The following is a 20,439-nucleotide window of genomic DNA, read 5'->3' as shown; positions in this document are numbered from 1 at the left end:
CAGGGGGACTGAAATTAAACGGAACATATCAGTTGTTTGCCTATGCTGATGATGTGAATCTACTGTGGGTGATAATGTAGATACCATACAGAAAAATACACAAACTTTAACCGACCAAGTAAAGAGGTTGGTCTAGAAGTAAACACAGAGGAAACTAAATATATCTTGCTGCCTCATCGCCAAAATGCAAGGCAAAATCTTGACATAAAGATAGTAAACAGATGTTTCTGAAAATGAGGCACAGTTCATAAATTTGGGAACAACGATAACAGATCAAATTCTGATTCAGGAGGAAATTAAGAGAAGATTGAACTCAGGTAATGCTTCCTACCATTCAGTCCAGGACTTTTTGTCTTCTTGTCTACTGTCTAAAAACGTAAAAATTACAATATAAAAAACTATAATTTTGCTTGTGGTTTTGTATGGGTGTGAAATTTGGTCTCTGACATTAAGGGAGGAACATAGACTGAGGGTGTTTGAGAACAGGGTGTTGAGAATATTTGGACCGAAGAGGGATGAAGTGACAGGAGGTTGGAGAAAACTGCATAATGAGGAGCTTCTTAACTAGTAATCTTCTCCAAGTATAATTAGAATGATCAAGTGAAGGAGGATGAGGTGGGCAGGTCATGTAGCGCGAATGGGGTAGACGAGGAATGCGTATAGGATACTGATGGGAAAGCCAGATGGAAAGAGACCACAGGGAAGACGAAGGTGTAGGTGGGTGAACAATATTACAATGGATCTTAGAGAGATAGGATGGGATGTTATGGATTGGATAATCTGGTTCAGGATAGGAACCAGTAGAGGGCTCTTGTGAACACGGTGATAAATCTTCGGGTTCTATAAAATGCTGGAAAATTCTTGAGTAGCAGCAGAATTGGCCGCCCCTCCAGAAGGGCTCAGCTTCTTGAGTAAGTAAGTAAGTAAGTAATCATATCGTAAGATCGAATAAAAGAACCAGTTGTTTACTCATATTCACTGTTTCCGTCTTTTGCTTATGTTTACTTTTTAACTGGTCTTTCCGTTGTTAAGTAAGCATGTAAATAAGAAACAACTGGACTGAACTTCTCTGATCTGAATTATTACATCCTGAGACCAAAGAGAAAAGAGCGACTTAATTGATATGGATGTCATAGGGAGAGGCTAAAACTCTCATTGACAATAACACATACTGCTCCTCAACCACCAGATAAATTGTATGTCTTTCAGGACAAAAAAAGAAAAAACACAAAAAAAATATATACAAGCCGCAGCCAGACTGTGAACGACTGTAGAAGCTTACATGATAACTACACAGCAGTGTTCCCCTAAGCATGTAAACTTTCCCCACAGTGCTGAACTGTAAAGTTGTTCTTGTGTTTTATTAATTAAGCACCAAGCCATCAAGAAGTATGGCCGAAGTATCCGCTTATTCTTAACCTCGGCACTACTAGATGGGGGTAAGTGGTCAGCTACACGTCTCGGCCGCTAAAACCTTGCGAAAGTTCACCAAGTAGCCCTTGGATATGAGGCTGGAGGGGATGGGACCCAAAGCCAATCTCAACGCTGCTGAGAAGAGATCTCACTCTCCTGCCAAGAATCGAACCCCGTAGCCTGTCGCTACACTGACTGAGGTAACCAGGCATCACCACTTGAATCACTTTCCTCAGTGTATGCATGTTTCATCTCTGTCACGTGTGACACCACAACTTATACGTGTATACATATAGACAGACACATACACAATGTGAACAACATTTTGTATGACAAACCTTTAGCAATTGTTAAGAAAAACCCTAAAACTTTAAATACTCTACATAAAGGCTAGTAAACATAATCTTGATTAATATGCGTGCACATTTTCATGTTTTATATGTATACATGTTGTGATGTGGATGGCACAACAAGAAGTAGGTGTGACGTGAACTTTGCGTTTCCATGAGTGGTGTCACGTACCCCCACTCCTATCATTACGCAATGCTCAGTAAACACCCTTCCTTGCGAGGCTGTGACGTCACGCTACAGGCAAGCCAGTGCAATGACTGTTGCTAGGCAATTGGTAAACACGGCGTCACGCAACAGAGGTGTTTGTGCAGTGCCTATTGCTAGGCAATGCGTAGGCAGAAACACCTGACAACAATACCTGATATCTATTGCCTAGCAGCAAGGTGTTCTTTATGTTGTCCGTGCCGAGCCTAAATAAGGAGCAGCGAACACTGTTCAGTGAGTAGTGAGGACTGAGCCAGTTATGAGTGATTAGTGAGTATTGAGTGAGTTACTACAGAGAGAGTAACGAGTCAGTTAAAATGTAGCAGCTGCCGAAGTCAGTTGTATCTAGTGCGTGGCAGTGACTACAGAATAAGTAATTGTGATACTGCCGATGGCAGTAATTGTGAGATTGTAAATTGTGTAAGTGTGAGAGTGAGTGGAATAAATTCGGTACGGCGTAAAATTTTTTGTCGCGTGACATACAGCCAACACATAAAGTGGGATTGGACTTACACACGTGACCAACAAGATTCAAACTCAAGATACGTTACACTGGTGTCAGAATTGTTACGAACTTAAACACGCCACAAACAGATTGTTGTGCATCAAATATTTTACTGTTACAAAATGGAGATGCAGCAAATGATGGAAAAGGTGCTCGCGGAAATCAGAGCTGATCGAGAAAAAACACATATCATGCTGGAAGAATTGGAGGCCAATAGACGGAAAGACCATAAGGAATTCATGGCAAAATGGGAGGCTGACAGCCAAGCATGGCGAGAAGAGACGGCCGCCATGAGAGACAATAGGGTGAATGCCAACCACAATGAGATGACGGCCTGCCAAGAGATTGAGGCACGTCTACAAGAAGGAAAGCCGTCCTCAAAGGACACGAAACCTGCGAAGGCACAACAAGAAGAGGTCCCCATAATGATACCGGTCGGAATGACGATGGCCTGCCAAGAGACGGAGGCATATCTAGAAGAAGAAGAAGAGCCGGCCTCAGCGAAGGGGAAACCTGAGGCGGCAGAACTACGAGAGGTACCCGTACAAGACGCCGAAGTAATGCCAGTCGGAGAGCCGAAGAACAAAAGGCGCAGGGACCGACATCGACGAAATATGAAGAATTCCACACGGGAAAACTGTGGACGCCGGATGAATTTGGCTGCTCCATGCAGGAAGACATCCCGTCGCGCGACAGTGGCACGACATTGGAGAAATGCCTTCAAGAAGGAAACTCCCCAGGGAAAATTCGGATGCCAGCGGAAAGAAATGACCGCCACCGGAATAAAGATTACACGCTGTGTACGACACAGGCGTGTGGGACAAAACAAGAATAAGGTCGCACCGAAAATCGCCAAGAAACGGACGTTCGGGAAGAGACTGTGGAAAGGCCCGGAACCCAACACTGGCATCAGGAACCGAGGCCTCAGACAGCAACTACAAAGCAGAAATGAAGTGAAGGACCTAGGCGGCGGACAGCCGCGATATGTGAAGAAACCAGACCTGAGAAGAACTGTAAGACTGCAGATCGCCAAGCGAGCAGCCGGATTTTCTGTCTGCCTACGACAAGGTAAGTATTGGACCTTGTGGAGGGGTCGACCCCCTTCAAAGCGAAAAAAGGGAAACAGCCCGTATGGGGGAACCGGTAGTAAGAGCACCAGCCTCCCTAGCAAGAATGAAAGTGATGGATGAGTGGGATACAACTGGATCTTCGGGCACGTAGCAGGAATCCGCTCGAGACGAGCTGGGCTTAAGAAGGGAGCGGTTGTAACGGCCGGATAATAATCGCTGCGAGGAGTAGCCGAAACAGGAGACGCAGAAAGCACAGCTTCCAAAGAAAAGGAACGGGGATGCTATTCGGGGCGAAGAGCCTTAAGGAGGGAGCAGTGTGATATTTTGCGAAACGGAGAACCCCCCCCAAGCAGTGAAGTGGCGGGTGAGTCAGCGCTCCGTCACCCCCCTCCGCACGGTGACGTAACGCGCAACACAGCTGTGACGCGGTTAACACTGCGACGTGGCACCAGTTCCTACTGTGACAAGGCACTCATTACGTAACAGGCAAGCACTGTGGCTATATAAGGGAACTGCACAGCCGCCGAAGAGTTAACTTGTAGCCGTCCCCGGAGACAGTTAAAGTGTATCAGCGGCCGAAGACAGTTCTCCAGTCAGCATTGAACGAGTAAAATTGTGATAATCAGTGATAGTTCGTGATAACCGAGCAGTAATTGGGAGTGTGTAACACAGTGACACTTGTATAGCTCCCGTACTGTGAAACGTGTAGACTACTGACAATATAGTGAAGTGAATATTGCAAATAGGGTTATAAAGTGTGAAACCCCCCAACTTTGTTATAATTAACTGTAGCCGAGATTTGTAGGTTGTTAAATAAACCAATTAACAATCTCTACGGCGTATTCAGTAACAAAACACGTTAGAGTATGTTCACTACCTCAGTCATCACACAATAAACTCACAAACCTGCACAACAGAGAAGCCTGTAATTTTTAAACAAAAAATATTTCAAAAGTTTGTGGATATATTTATAACCTATCATATGAAATTACATGTCTAACTTCACTGTTAAACAGCAATTCATGTGTACTGTTTTCGGATGGTGGAGCATATTATTTTACATTCTACATAAACACAACATTAATAAAAACACTAAGATTCCTTGCCACACTAACTATAGGACCTTATATGATGATGCACTGTCACTGTCCCCACATCAGGACTTCTGAGTCATTATACTCACATTAGTGACTGAAGGGAATAAAAAAGAATGGCAGCGGGGAAGAATTCAGTGGCACAACATATCCTAAGTGCACCCTTACTCTAGGACAGGCATGTCGAATATGTCGATCGCGATCGACCGGTCGCTCGCGGAACAATTTTTTGTCGATCTCATAGGCCTATAAGGGAATTATATGTGAAAAGCATGTAAATTCCCTTGTAATATAATGCGATAATATTCAGATTTTGAAGGGAAAATATATATTAGTTATTCCTATTTTTCTGCCCTTAAAGTCTATTCCATGTGCGCCAGTGTTTGCCTAAAATATTGTAACCGCCGGAGAACAGATGCTGCAAGAACAGCCTCCGAAGCAAAGGAACGGGGATATACCGTTAGGCTATTCGGGACGAAGAGCCTTAAGGAGGGAGCATTGTGACATGTTGCGCAACGGAGAACCCTTTCCTACCCAGCAGCAACGTGGAAACTCAGGCCACAGTGACGTGGCGGATGAGTCAGAGCTCCCCCCCCCCTCCGCACTGTAACGTAACGCGCAACGCGCGGTGAGGTTAGACGGCGCGGGGTAAGAACGTTGCTAGGCTAAACGCAAACACGGTGACGCGGCACCTCTTCCTACTGTGACGTGGCACGCAACAGGCAACACTGCGGCTATATAAGGGAACTGCACAGCAGCTACGAGCCAATTGTAACGTAGCAGTCGCCGAGTTAAGTAGTAGTCGAGCGAGTGTGTTATCAACAGTTCTCCAGTCAGCCGACTACAGTTGGAGTATAGCAGCCGTCGCGGAAAGAAGAACCGGACGTGTGTGTAATTGTGTAATTGGGAGTGTGTGATACAGTGATACATAGCTCCCCTACTGTAAACGTGGGAACCTCAACGTCTCACAATCCTATGGGCCTTCACTGTTTGGTACAGGGATAGCTTTACTTTTACTTTACTTTTGTGCAGAATGTAGTATCGTGGCTCTGGAGCGAGAACATGAACTACAAATGCGGAATTTTTAGGAAGATTCGACGAGAGGAGAATGATGTGAGCAGGGATTGCGCGAAATTAATGTAGAAGCACTGCTAGGGCAGAGGAATGTCACTCAGGTAGGGAACACAAGACATGCATTCGAAATTTTGGCGCGGACGCTTCATCGAAGCCGGCCACTTCCAACAGCGAGAGATAGATGGGAGGAATCCTTTTAGAGGGATCTTGGGGAAAAAAGATTTGATTAGACATCGGGCCCAAAGGCAAGGATTACATGGATTCTAGGTTTGTACTGCTAAAGTGTTAGAATTCCAGTATTGTGTTTATTCTTGTGAGCTTTCATATAACTACAGAGCTATACCGGATGCACTTCACGGCCACGGAGGCCTTTATCATATGAAGTTCTGCCGATTTGTCCGGAAATGGAGAATCTGGAAGTTCATGTATAAAATCTGTCCAGCTACGTAAGAAAGTTTCACTTTGCAATGATTGACAACAAATACAAGCTCTGTTTATGAAGCAGACGTTCTCCACACACAACTACAGCAGCTTTGGGGAGAGCTGTTACAACTACGATTAGTAGCTGAAGTTACATACACGGATGTCTCTGTTTCGTTTCCTTCAATAAATCTGAAGCAATTCATAATCCTTCTTCTAATTGGTTGTGTGACATTCTGATTGCTTTATACAGTAGCAAAATAACACCTTAGTAGCGAAAATTATGTGCACTCTTAACAGCGTAAAGCATTATTTAAAAGCATAAGTGATATTCAAATCCTTTGGAAAAAATCTCTTTTACATACAAACAGGAAATTGAACCTAAAAGACTTGGAATATAATCATATTTCCAAAAGAAAATCGTTTATCTTAGCAGTTCCTCCATAACTTGAACAGCAGAGATGCATAGTACGACAGCCGCTAGAGTTCGTCCTTGTCTGAAGCCAGTGAGTATCAGGTTTTGACAGGTAAAGTGTCCCAGAATTCACTGCGTTCTTTCAGAGGCCCTTGACTTGGGTGCAGCCCATCGTGAGCGATCCGAATGTAATCGAGCACATCAGGCGAAGAAACGGGCTTCCATGTGGGTGCTGGTTTCCTGTTAGACACAAACACAAATTTACAACGTTATAGCGTTTTTCTCATGACATCACTTTCTTTGACGCTGTCCCTTTGTAAGTGGGACTATTTTCCTAATTTGTCGACTACACCTTTTCTTTTTCATCACCAATACGTTTTATAAAGCGACGCAATTTTAGGATGACTAAGAATTTGCGTCTTAACGTTTATCAGTTCACGTGCGCACATTATGACCTAGAACGTCAAGTATTACATCTTCATGGCAAGTTGCGGAACAAGTTAACAAATGATCATCCTAATGTGTCTAGCGTCGCTGATGTGATCCGTCATGATGAAGGGGTCGACAACTCTAGTGTAACGGATGCTGTTTCAGTAATCTGCTGGAGTCATTTCCTCCTTACTATTGGTCTCAGTAGTCACTGGCATATACACAATTGTATATCATTTTTTCAATTCCACGCATTTCTATTTTAACGTTGCAGATAATTTTTTAATTGGATTTTCCTGTTTGAGTAATCTTTACTCATCTATTTTCAAGGTCTGGCTGACCCTTATACAGCCAAGGAGAGCAGAGCGGTAACTTCCTGCTGGTCTTCGCCAGCATAGCTATTATTTGTTTCGAAACATCCTGGGACTTATCACATTTCTGTTCGTCTCAAAACCACTTATGTACTTTGAAATTGGGACTCCGGCGAGAGGAGGGTTCGTCTTCCTTGGACACGCTCTGAGCAGAGCAGTAATTTCCTGTTGGTCCTCGACAGATCAGCACTAGATTTTAAAATAGTTTTTAACCGATTACTAATATTACTTTATTTGTACATATTCGCACTCCTTACTCGGAACATTTTGGATTTTTAAGAGCGTTTAATTTTATTCTGCTGAATTCCTGGTTTAGCAAAAGAAGTTTTGGTTTAGTTTTGTCCAGGCACAAGTAACCAGAGCCGCTAAAGCGCCTTTGAATCTATTTAGTCAAACACTGGATAAATTTGGGGAAGTGTCATGTAGCAATTGCCACGGAAGTTTGAATGAAGTCAGTCAGTCTCCCTTATACAAATTAGGCACAGAGACGCTCACTGCATATGACGTACCCATTGCGAGCGAAGTTTGTCCATAACTTTGTCATTGTCTCCACCATGCGTTCATCCTCTGCTGTCAGTTTAGAATTGCGAAATATGAAATCCTGGGGGAACAGGTACAGCACGTCGTCGAGATGAACAGGGCCTGAAATTCAAAATAAGATCAGTGTCGGCTCACGCCCAGTGAACATTAATGTTGCAGTACTTGAGTTACTAAGTGTGTGCGTGTGCGTGCGTGCGTGCGAGAGAGCACGCGCCAACCCACACGTTTCCTATAGGCTAAAACTAACCCAAGTTACCGGAATTGGTTCTGAGTTGTTGCAAATATTTGCCTATTTTAATTACTGTAAACACTCACCATAATCAGCAGTAGAATTCAATAGTACAGTACTGAAGCTGTTGGTACCGCGGTAATCAAATAGGTAGTAATAGACTTGCGCCCCTCTCTTAGAGTGTAGTCTCGCTGCTAAGTTCGTCCCAGTCAAGAAGAATATATCAGTGAGCATCTGCAACAGAATAATTCATCTTCACTGTTGTCTCCAATGAGAATTGGTTGACAGATTTTAAACTGGAATAGTATATGCACAAGCTTCCAGAGAGGACTTGTTGACAGATTCTCACCTGGAATAGTACGGGCACACGCCTCCCGAGAGCATGTGTGAACAGATTCTCAGCTGGACTAGTATGGGCACACGCCTCCCGAGGGAATGTGTTGACAAATTCTCAGCTGGAATATTATACACACACGTCTCCCGCGAGAATGTGTTGCCAGATTCTCAGCTGGAATAGTAGACGCACACGCCTCCCATGAGAATGTGTTGACAGATTCTTAGCTGGACTAGTATGGGCACACGCCTCCCATGAGAATATGTTGACAGCAGCTGGACTAGTATGGGCACACGCCTCCCATGAGAACGTGTTAACAGATTCTCAGCTCGAATAGTATACGCACACACTTCCCGAGGGAATGTGTTGACAGATTCTCAGCTTGAATAGTATATGCACACACCTCCCATGAGAACGTGTTGACAGATTCTCAGCTGGACTAGTATAGGCACAAGCCTCCCGAGGGAATGTGTTGACAGATTCTCAGCTTGAATTGTATACGCACACGCCTCCCATGAGAACGTGTTGCGAGATTGTCAGCTTGAATAGTATACAGTCACGCCTCCCATGAGAATGTGTTCCCAGATTCTCAGCTGGAATAGTATACGCACGCGCCTTCCAGGAGAATAAGTTGACAAATTCTCAGCTGGAATAGTATACTCACACGTTTTCAGTTTTTCGCGATTCTGCTTGTTGAGATTGTGGCATTGTTTAATTTTGTAGGTGGATTTCACCTTTCGGAGGACCATGCTGCCTCCATCTTCAAGGCCGAAATGAGGATGCTGATAATGCGTTCAGTTTATTGGGGCTGGTAACAAATATCACTGAGTGAAGAGAGGGGAAAGGAGGCCGGTCAGTGCCAATAGGAACAACGAACAGGGAATGCATAGTAGTCTTTTTGGGCGTTAATATTCTGACACCCCCATTTCTTCTCTCTGATCTTCTGTTTACCGTTTCTATTGGCTGGGACTAGTCGGATCTCTCTGTCTCCCCTATTTCCTATGAATGTGTGAGGTTGCGTTCATCGGTGGAGCTCATTGATAATCGCATCACATCAATATTGTTCGGTTAGAGGAGTGAGTGTGAGTTCAGTTGAATATTCCCGAGTTCATTGTGGGTCAATATTATTATCAATTAGGTGCGTGTTCACATCGGTTGAAGCTGAACAGTGAAGAGAGGAGTCTGCGATAGTGGATTATTATCTATTGTACGGACCCGAGAATGTGTTGCAGTTCCCCAAAATGCTTCTTAGCGTATTCATCCTGCTAAAGAGAAAGGAGACGTACTTTTCTTGTTTAAGAAAATACGAAAAGCGCTTCCTAAACATTCAGTTTAATTTTTCAGTTGATTTCACATGACGCCTAGTAAATTAATTAAAAAATTATGGAACTACGTGGTACTGTCTATCGGAATAAGAGTGTCAAGGTGAACTAAAATGGGAGGAACAGCGTACAGCGAATCAATAACCTCTATGCATTCGTCTTGTAACCTTTCATCATAATATTGGGTGGACCATTTTGTATTAATTAAATCTATATTAAGTTAATATCAAGTAAATACAAAGCGAATACGGCAGATAGCGAACTTTTACACGCAGAAGGGACACACTTCAAGTTTTGCTATGTGGACAGGAAGTAAAATCTGGTACTTTCCTGGAATTCTGGCAGTTTCAGCAGAGTCGGAAGGTCTTTGAGAATTTGAGAGCTGACAGTTTTGGGCCGCTACAACTTAGAAGGAGGAGTGACTGAGCCTCATACCCTGGTTGTAATGCATCAAGTCGCTGTCAAACTTAGCGTCAGGTCAGCAGCTGCCAGAATCACATAGCAAAGCAACATGAGTGGAAATTCAATAATTTTGAGGACCTCCTACTATGAAAACTTAACCAGTGGCAAGAGTGGAGGAGTGGATTTCTCTTGGAGTCTGTGGTTCGTGGACCTCAGGATTCAGAGAGGGTGCATCACCTCAAGGATTCTTCATCCAACTTTCGGCCAAGTCGAATACAAATTACAACTACGTCCCTTCAGTAAAAGTATTATAAGTAAAGTTCTAAATAAGTGTTACTAATAGATTCCTTTGTCTTTAGTGAGCTGGAGTGAATTAAATAATTACTAAGTGCAAAAGTCTGAAGTGATGAGTGTGATTGCAAGGAAAGATTTTTCCTGCCCTGCCCGAGCCAGACCCGTATAAGATCCCGGAATAAGAACTCATCTCTACAAATTACAGAACAGAACCCAGGTACTCCCATCTTTCCCTACTTGCGAGACACTTAATGGTAGTACCGAAACCGAACTCTCGCCTACCAGCACCAGCAACCCAAATTCTTCCCACCTAACTTCTCGCCATTCACGAGAAGAGGGATGAGGGCAGTTAAAAGGACGGTGATACAAGTGGAAACCAATGTTATAAGTGTTGCGTTGGCTGGGTAGCGAGCCTGGTTCCAGCCGCCAACAATCTTATAGCAATTTTATTAATGGGTTCGTCGAGAGCTGTGTATCCTCGACGAGTGCTATGGTTGTGAATCAGGATGAGGTTGAAGTCAATCGACGTGGGTGGAAGATGTTCAATGTCCTCAACACAGAAGATAGGATAGAATAACAGAATTTATTGTAGCTTCTTGGTGACTACATGCCGTATCAAGCCGAGACTCGATCGCCGACCTCCTACCACTGGCACTACTGTGATACTAATAATCTCTCGCGACCGCGTTACAAACTTATAATGTACAATGCGGTCTCAAGAGGGTCGTGGTGATGTTTACACAGGTGGCATGATGCGTGTGCTCCAAGTCCATCCACGCATGATGTCATCAGCTGTCTTAGAGAGGGCAAGTTGTCCCCTCATAACTAAACAATAACAGAACCCAGGACACACACGCCTCACTCGAAATAGCCTACTTACTTGGAGAGATAAAACATTTCTCCCCTCTGTTAATACAAGTCAAACACCTGTTTCCTCCATCAGCAAATGCAGCTGTGCTATATTTGAGAATAACCTGCTATGCGTGGGTGTCAGGAAATCCGCTATTACACCAAGTGCATTAGCACGTCTTAAACTTAGCATTTTCTTACATTTGTATGCATCGCCGTCAAGACCAAGGTGCCAGATGTAGCCTACCTGTGAATATTATCATTGTTACTATTATTATTAAGTTATACATATTGTAACGTGTTTACGTTACTGAATACGCCGTAGAGATCGTTAATTGGTTTATTGAACAATCTACAACTATCGGCTACAATTAATTATCACACTATTACGGGTTTCTACAGTTTACAAACCCTACAACACAATCTCTTAACACTGTCTTCAAGAGTCTTCCAGTATTAATAACGCGGGAGCTATACCAGTCTCCCTGAATTACACACTCCGAGTATAACTGTACTACAGCACTCACTATGTCTGGAAAGCACACGAAAAGTATTCCGCTCGCCGACTTCTTAAGTATCGCACACTCGCAGGCTGCTCTGTTCCAACTCGGCGACTGTTACTTTATAACTGACTCGCAGCCACTGTGCAGCTCACTTATATAGCTGCAGTGCTTGCTTGTTGCGTAATAAGTGCCACGTCATCCTGTTACGTCACCGCTGTTGATTCGCCTTGCATAGTTACCCGGTTACGGGGCTCGGCTATCTTCGGCTCCGCTCGGCTCTCTTCGGCTCCGCTCGTGACGTCACCGCGCATAGCTGCCAGGATGCGGGGTGATTACTCGCCTATTACGCGAGCGTTACGTTACCGCTGAGGGGTGGGAGGGGAGCGCTGACTCACCCGCCGCGTCACTGCTGGTGTGGTGGGGGCTCGACTTTGCGCAACATGTCACAATATTATATTATAAAGAAAATGTCTAATATAAATGAATCTCAAAAGGACAAGGGTTCGATCCTCACGACACCAACGAAAAGGGCCCAACGAAGTGAGCGGTTGAAGTTTTCTTCCACAATTCCTGCTACATGCCATCTCATCCCCCTTGACTTGATCATTCTAATTATATTTGGAGAAGTGCACAGTTATGCAGCTCCATACACATATACTTATTTTTTATTCGGCCTGCGGGTAAGTACTGACGGAACAATGTTGGTTTCAGTGTTTTGAAGTTCGGCAGGCCTGATGTAAAGTGTATAGTGTTTATCTGTAAATGTGTGCACAGACATGTAAGGACAATAGTAAGATTTTTAACAACCGGCAGAAATGTCTTCTCATTAGAAAGAGCGCCCCAAGACAACTATGAATTCTGTAGTCAACAATTAAGTCTAATATCTAATCATGAGTCCCAAGAAAGCTCGAGACCAAGATAGACTAAATGACCGGAAGACAGACCGACCGAACTTCCTTCGCATTGTCACATTCAGTTTGACATCGACTTAAGCTGCATATTCCTAACCCCACTTCATTTCTAAATATGTAAGCATCGTGCTCGTCGAAACGTTAGTATTCGCGTTGTCACAAACCTAGAAGACCATAATCTTCTTTATGCGCATTTATTTTTTCGCTGGGGATGTGTTATTGTCTTCTTCGTTTGGTTGAAATGCATATTGATTTTGTTTTTATATCCATTTAACATACTCCTATTTTAATCACAAACATTTGACGGCTGTTCGAACGAGGCCGGTTCGTTTGACGGAACTGTTCCCTCCTGCTCTAACTCTTCGGTTTCCAAGGCAAGACTGGCGGTCGAGTGCTACATATTCGCTAGTGACACCACGACCGGAATTCGCTTGAACTGTCCTCATGTGTATATATCAGTGAAAGTGCACACACCGCAGGCCCAAGACATTAGTGTGTCAATGTGACTTATGGTTCGGATCCCTCTTCTTACTCGCGGTACCTCGGGTTCGCTTATGGTACAGAAAATGCATCGGAACCGAATTCTCTAGGGGTATTATAATTGTACGTGTATTGTTCTTTAAATTATATGAAGTATAGTAATTCCTATGCAGCTACCTGGAGCACGTTTCTGGGACACACCGTGGCTGGCAAGAACTGGCAGAACGTAAACCCTTGAGGTGCTATTTTCGATTCGGTTGCTCAAGAAATTCTCGTATATCCCCGTAGTTGATTAGCCTGTATACACAAGAAGGTCAGTGGACCATATCTTGAGCCAGTTGAATCCAGTTCACATCCTTATAACCTCTTTATAACATTCATTCTGTTGTTATGCACGCCGATTTCCCGAAATGATCTCTTCCATTGAGGCTTTCTGAAGGAATGTACTGTTTTCTTATCGCCCCTATACGTGCTACATGTTCCACCTATCTCATTTCTCTACATTTAATCACAAAATGATAATGACAAGTAACACAATTTATGAAACTTCTCATTATTTCCCTCTGTTCGTCCGTTTGATTCCAGATTATTTTCCTCGGCACATTGTTCTCATGTGACGTCGGCTCATGTCCGTGGCCTGTGTGCTCACTTCTCCCCTCTACTGTCTTTCCCCCTCTCTCCTTCCTGCTGAGCTTAGCGGCCTAAGGAGCGGGACAAAAGGCTCTTAACTTCCCAAACGTCGAAGGGGTAGGGTGTTTTCGTTTTTAGACCTCCGGTCGAAGCCATCCTCGGCTATCCAAATTTACTCTTCTACATGGTATTGAAATTAAGAAAAGCGAACTCTGCAATGATCTTGTAACAGGTATTTACATCATGTTTTGTATTCTTTTCTTTATCTATATATTATATTTATTCTTTGTTGATATTTGACTTGATTATTTGTTTGGGGTATTTCCGCCTTACTGATTTCTTTATTCTATCTCGGATCGTCTTATTCTGTTCTCACGAGAATCTATTTTGACCAGAATGATCCCAACGCTTCACTCAGGCATTCTCAGTCTGTGTTTTATGAGAGCAAATTTGAAGCCCATATACAGCAGTACACAAACCGGACTGGCCTACAACCAGGGTATGACGTAAGTGAATGAAGACCAAAATCACTTACATCAGTTATACCGGAATCTGGAGCATAAGTAATTCGTTCGTCTCCGAAGTAGAATTTCTGGATCCTCTGGGCCACCTCCTTGACGAGTTGCTTGTCTTCGGGATTCTCGAGTAACATAGTTATCACATGACTATCCTCCAGTTTAACCTTCGATTCGTCTGGTCCAAGTAGCACTGTAACTCAGAGAGACAGCAGTAAATGTTGTTGCGTAGGTCACTGTTCAAGTGGAAACGTATTCTGTAATAATTCAGTTCCGTATTATTGGCGTGCTTACACGACAGTCCAAAGACCATTCATAAAATAAGCATGCACAGTGATGAACGCTAACAGGCACACACATCTAGCTAATCTAAGACAATACAAAGCAACTCAGACAATAATAGAAATTCAATAAATACAACTTCGCCAGCCATTATACAGCGAGAAAAATACGCACATATATTGGTCCTGAATACAATTAAGAATCAAATACGTGAAAGTGCCCGCAAGGAACATTAACAGAAAAATCGCATCTAGCACAGGGATAATCCCTACTCGAGGAGTGGACGTCGAAAAAAGTAAAGTCTCTGATATGCTGAGGAGGAATTATGGTGATAATAATAATTGATGCGGTAGCGTAGTTGGTTGAGGCACTATGCTACAAGCCGAAAGATAGCGGGTTCAAGTCCAGATGAGGTCATTGGATTTTTTTCAATTGACCTAATCCTTCCAGCCGCACTATGGCCCTGGAGTCGACTCAGCCTCTAACAGAAATGAGCACCAGGAATATTCTTGCGGGTAAAGGTCTGCCGGCGCGTAGGGCTGACAACCTCATCGCCATCTTTGAGCCGATTGTCTAGAAAATGTGGGAACATCGTAATCTCACAAACCTATGAGCCTCCACAGCCTGTTACAGGGATACTTTTATTTTTACTTTTAATAATAATAATAATAATAATAATAATAATAATAATAGTAATAAGAAAACTCAGTCGCATTATGCAACATTACAGGAGGATTCTCGCCACAGAACACGTAAAAAGGCGAACGTAACAAAACAGATACAGAGCAGTTAACACTAAAATAAATATTCTCCTTTCCTCCTCCATCTCTGCTTCTTCTCCTCGTGTTATTCGACGTCTTCTTTTCTTCTTCCTTCATCGGTTTCTTCTCCTTCTCCTCAGTTTTCACATTCGGTGTCCCTAATCGCATTAAATTGCGATTAAATTCCGAGACCTGAAAGGATTTCGATCATGACCTCCTTGTACGTGTATATGATGGCGAGTAGTCTGCAGGATATTCAGAAATATCTGATAATAAATTGCTGCCTGCATCTTGAACGTAGGACCTTATTTGTATACGAAACTATACGGTGTTACTTCCTAACAGATTGTCATATTATCATTTACATTCATTTTCAAAATTCATTGCTGTCAATACGTGTAGACATCTTTTCCATATTCAGAACGTTTTAAAATAATATTATATTATTTTACATGGAGGAATTTCAGTTCACTGAGTGAGACATAATTATTTTTACAGTTGCATATGAATCTATAAATATTTGCTATGTAGAACTTAGAACACTACATGGCTGTCAATGGAGAGTGAATAACAATTGCAAAAAATTGTTTAATGAAGTGCGAGGCAATACAAAGAATGTCAGTTACAGGTAAGCAAAAGAAAGGAAATAAAACACGAAAAGAAACGTGGACGTAAACTGTAGTAAGTAGGAAAGACGCAAAAGAATATTATCCGAATTATTAGTATGCAATAAACTCACAGTTATGTTGCATGTAATTATGAATGTGTTACTGATCTTGCCGGTAGTTGGCTCTACCAAGAACAGTGTTGTGACCGCTAGGACCGTACTTCCTGTGCCACTCGCAGGACAGCGCATAGGTCGCATGACAGAAACGCCATGTCAGCCGGCGTGCAAGCTGGAACGTCAGAAGCAAATTCTACTTCTTCCTGGAGAACTGGACTGCAAACATCTGGCTGTGGGAACCCGAGTGTATCTTGCAAGTGATCTGGGTTATTAGTGTGAATGAAACATGATAACGTTAAGCACAGTGATTCTATTCTATATACAGATAACCGCTTTATCTATAGTGTCTTCTCCAGTGTTAGGTACTGATACTGCGATTGATGGATTCATCAAGAATAGTGTCTCGGTAGTCATTTGCAGGAAAATTGATTATTCATGAAAATTTCTTGAAAACCGTGTATAATATATTTGTTTCAGTATTTGATGTTATAATTGGATTGTGAGTGCGCGATATGAAGACAGTAGCACACACTAAGAACGATAACCGAATGCAGGAGATGAGGTTCGACACGGCGTTACAGCCAAGATGATGTGTATATCCTTTTATTCACTTTTACACGGTTCTGTCCATTGTCGAACCCAGGGCACAGACGTGAACAAGAAAGTTGTAACCCTTGAAGTTTGAGATCGACATCGAGCACAGGCTCTCTTGATGGCCTAACCTTGCTCAATAAGTACAGGGGCAAATCGGCAACCAGCCTCAAATGTGTAATACATGCACCTCTTAACATACACATATATATTACTTTAAATATGTATAAGATTTTGTCTGACTCTACAGAGAGGAAGTTATAATTATAACATAAGATAGTGAGGCTTAGTTGAGACAAACGCACATGAAGCAACACTATGTTTGTCGCCTAGAGAACTAGGAACTTTGGAATCGTCTGCTATGATCATGAACTCCACGTGGAGCATAGCATGTGACTGCCTGCCAACGCCCATCCTAGCCTCTTTGAAAAGACCACGTTTTGGGGCGCGGAGCGGACTTCTTAGATTTCAGTTCATACACCCTGTATGTTACTTCAAACATGTATCAGATTTTGTCTGACTCTACAGACAGGAAGTTATATTTATAACATAAGATAGTGAGTCCTAGTTGGGACAAACACACATGATGCAACACTTTGTTTGTCGACTAGAGAACCAGGAACTTTGGAATCGTCTGCTATGATCATGAACTCCACGTGGAGCATAGCATGTGACTGCCCGACAACGCCCATCCTAGCCTCTTTAAAAGACCACGTTTTGGGGCGCGGAGCGGACTTCATAGATTTCAGTTCATACTCTGCACTAACAAGGGAATGGTTCGATCCGACATGTCGAAACCTGCCCTGATTTTTTTTTCACTGCAAGAGTACACATAACAAAATTCACTGTCAAAATTTTAACTGCTAATACGCACTACAAGTATTTTTTTAAAAATTCTGAACTTGGCCAATATTATAGCCTGCCAGACCCTTGGAGAAATGTCCACCCCTAGCAGAGCAGAGCAGTATGCAACACGCAAGACGGCTGACTCACAGTCTAGGCTTCCAGTGCATCGGTAGACAGATAACACGGCACAAATGCATCGTAATCTGACAAGCACACAGCTGGGGTTGCACAAACCTCTGGTACAAGCGGTTCCGCGTACACAAAAAATGAGTAACTTCAGCAATTTTTAAAAAAATACTTGCAGTGCGTATTAGCAGCTAAAATTTTGACAGTGGATTTTGTTGTGTGTACTCTTGCAGTGAAAAAAAAATCAGGGCAGGTTTCGACATGTCGGATCGGACCATTCCCTTGTAAGTCTCTGTGCACCGTCATAGGGACTTCATAAATTTCTATTCACGCAATATTCTTAATCTCTGTACTACCTTTGTATCAACATCCTTTATATTAAATATATTCACTGTATTGTACTGCGAGTTCGATTTGGATTTCAATCCTTAAGTGTCCGACGTACTACGAGGAACAGTCTCCCGCTCGGCTAACCGCTCGAATCCCATCACCATCATCGGGATACAACAAATGGTATCACGCATTTATGAATGTGCGTGGATCATATAACCTGGACACTATTACATAGGGCGCAGCATCACCCAACTGTGGCTGTTCTGCAGCTTATCGCGTGTCAGTGTTAATTTGAGTCTGCGTGGAGCAGTAATTTGTTGCTGGCCTTCCAGCCAGCATAGCAGTGCTTCGTGCTAGACCGCAGTACTGCGTGCTCCCATTTACTCCATCAATTCTAACAACAAAGACAGAAGCGCTTCTAATTCTAGGTATTTTACATTCATTGGAAATCATTGGGAATGTTGGATGGTGCTAAAGAGCTTAAGGTTTCTGGATAGCAGAACCCCTTCTAAATTTCTTCATGAACGCAATTTTGATATTTTAGTGTTGTTCCCAAATATTTGAACTAATAAGACTAGTACCGCCACTAGTAATAAAAATGACCTCCTCTGTGGTCTAGTGGTCAGAGTTACTGTCTGCAGATCCAGAGGTCCGGGTTCTATTCGCAGCGCTACCAGATTTTCTGAGAAGTAGTGAGTCTGGAACGGGGTCCACTCAGGAGGATATATTTCAACGAAATAGCGGGCCCAGTCTAGAAAACCGAAATTAACGACAGTGTTTTTTGTAGAATAATTATTGTAAATACAAAAAAGGCCTAGACAATGCCCACCCGGCCTTCTGTAGCACATTCTTATAAACATCTTGTTCTATAATAGCGGTCACCCCGCGATTCTTAATATAGATCTTAACTTAAATCTGAGAGTATGCTGTTAATAATCAGTACAATTACTTCTTTTGCTTTTCCTACATATATACTTTATTGTAAATATAGGAATGCTGTTTATGAAGTAACCGACGCCTTGTAGAAATCTTTTTCCTTATAACCTTAAGAGCTCTATAACTGACTTTGGGTACTCTTTTTAACTATTCTCAAACAAAATGTCCATGAGTGTTGCCCATTTGTCCTCGTACAATTTATAGTCTCAGAAGATTGTTCCTCCGTTTGCAGCCCATCACCACATTTGCACTTGGCCGTGGACAGTGTTAAATCTGTTTAGGCTTGCTTTTAGATTGGTGTGGCCTGTTCTCATACCGTTTACTGATACGAAGGCGCCGGGGTTTATTTTTATCTCTCGGAACCAGGGAGACGAGCCATTCCTGTAGTACCTTCCAAAGCAGCTTTCTCCTCTGTCCCGTTTGGTGTTTTGACAAAAACTGTGAAGTTCCTCTTGTATTTCTTTATCCACTACGTTTTAAGATCTACAGCTGGTAATAGTAATTGACTATCTGTGCCTTCTTTGGTTGCTTGCTTTGTCTTCAAGTCGGCCCTCTCATTAACTTCAACTGTGTCATGTGCGATGTGTTGTTCATTGTAAAGGAGTTACTAATGCCTTTTAACAAGCTTGCCGAGTCCGAAAAAATCACAATTTTGCTCCGAGTCTATTTTGTCAATGATTTCTAGTGTTTCGGTAATTGCTAATGCTTCCGCCGTGAATGTGGACGCTATCTTATATATCCTAAATTTCATGCTATGGCCATATTTTATATATATTGATACGAATCCTACGAATGGTTTCTTCTCCATTGTTGAGCAGTCCGTGGCGAAACATTTGCCGGTTCTCATTCTTTCTTGGAAAATCTTTTTGAATTCCTTGTTGTGATCTTCTGCTTCCTTTATTTGCCTTCCCTCGTCGAAAGACGCCATGGCCTCGTAGAAGAGGCTTCAGTATGTGTAATCGAAGGCCGGGGAACAGTTCCTTGATTGGATTAAATGACCGAGAGGGGTTGCATCTTTGTAATATTCGCTGATGAGGGGTTGTTCATTCTCTCCTCTTCCTGGATTGTCAAGTAGAGCTGATAGTTCTTCCAGCCGCTGGATCATTGGATGACTGGTTGACCTATAACACCAGGACACATAGTTCCTTCCCAGCTGTTTGAATCTACTAAAAATTGGGATTGCTTTGGCTTCTACTAGCATTACATTGGTGCTACCCCTGTAGCCCAGTGCTCCGCGTATTGCCCTATACTGTATCTTCTCAAGTTTCTGTGTTTGTTCTTAAGTTTATGGAATAAAAATACTCCATATTCAATCTTCGACCTTGTAAATGTCTTATAGTCTCATTAAAATTACGGGATCCACTTCCCACCAAGTGTGCTTCATACAGTTGACGATTTTCATCGGGGTTTTGCATTTCCTAACTATTGCCTTTATTTCGTCCTCCCAGTCTACATTAGATTTTAAGTTCAGACCTAAACTTGAAT

General features: G+C 42.7%; 1 protein-coding gene across 2 annotated transcripts in view; it reads right to left on the bottom strand.

Annotated features, from left to right (window-relative positions):
• Positions 1-6,020: 6,020 nt before the first annotated feature.
• The window catches only part of LOC111874983 (esterase E4), a 96,102-nt gene continuing 81,683 nt past the window's right edge, over positions 6,021-20,439 (bottom strand). For both annotated transcript variants that reach the window (XM_023870911.2, XM_023870912.2), the window contains 4 exons: positions 14,376-14,548; positions 8,202-8,349; positions 7,856-7,988; positions 6,021-6,786 (listed from right to left, as the gene is read on the bottom strand). In XM_023870911.2, the coding sequence (XP_023726679.1) occupies positions 6,645-6,786; positions 7,856-7,988; positions 8,202-8,349; positions 14,376-14,548 (596 nt within the window). In that variant the 3' untranslated portion in view covers positions 6,021-6,644. The remainder of the gene's footprint in view (positions 6,787-7,855; positions 7,989-8,201; positions 8,350-14,375; positions 14,549-20,439) is intronic.

This window comes from Cryptotermes secundus, unplaced genomic scaffold (genome assembly GCF_002891405.2).
Source record: "Cryptotermes secundus unplaced genomic scaffold, Csec_1.0 scaffold863, whole genome shotgun sequence".
Taxonomy (NCBI): domain Eukaryota; kingdom Metazoa; phylum Arthropoda; class Insecta; order Blattodea; family Kalotermitidae; genus Cryptotermes; species Cryptotermes secundus.
Note: the sequence above shows the minus strand (reverse complement) of the source record. Positions and strands in the feature narration are given on the sequence as shown.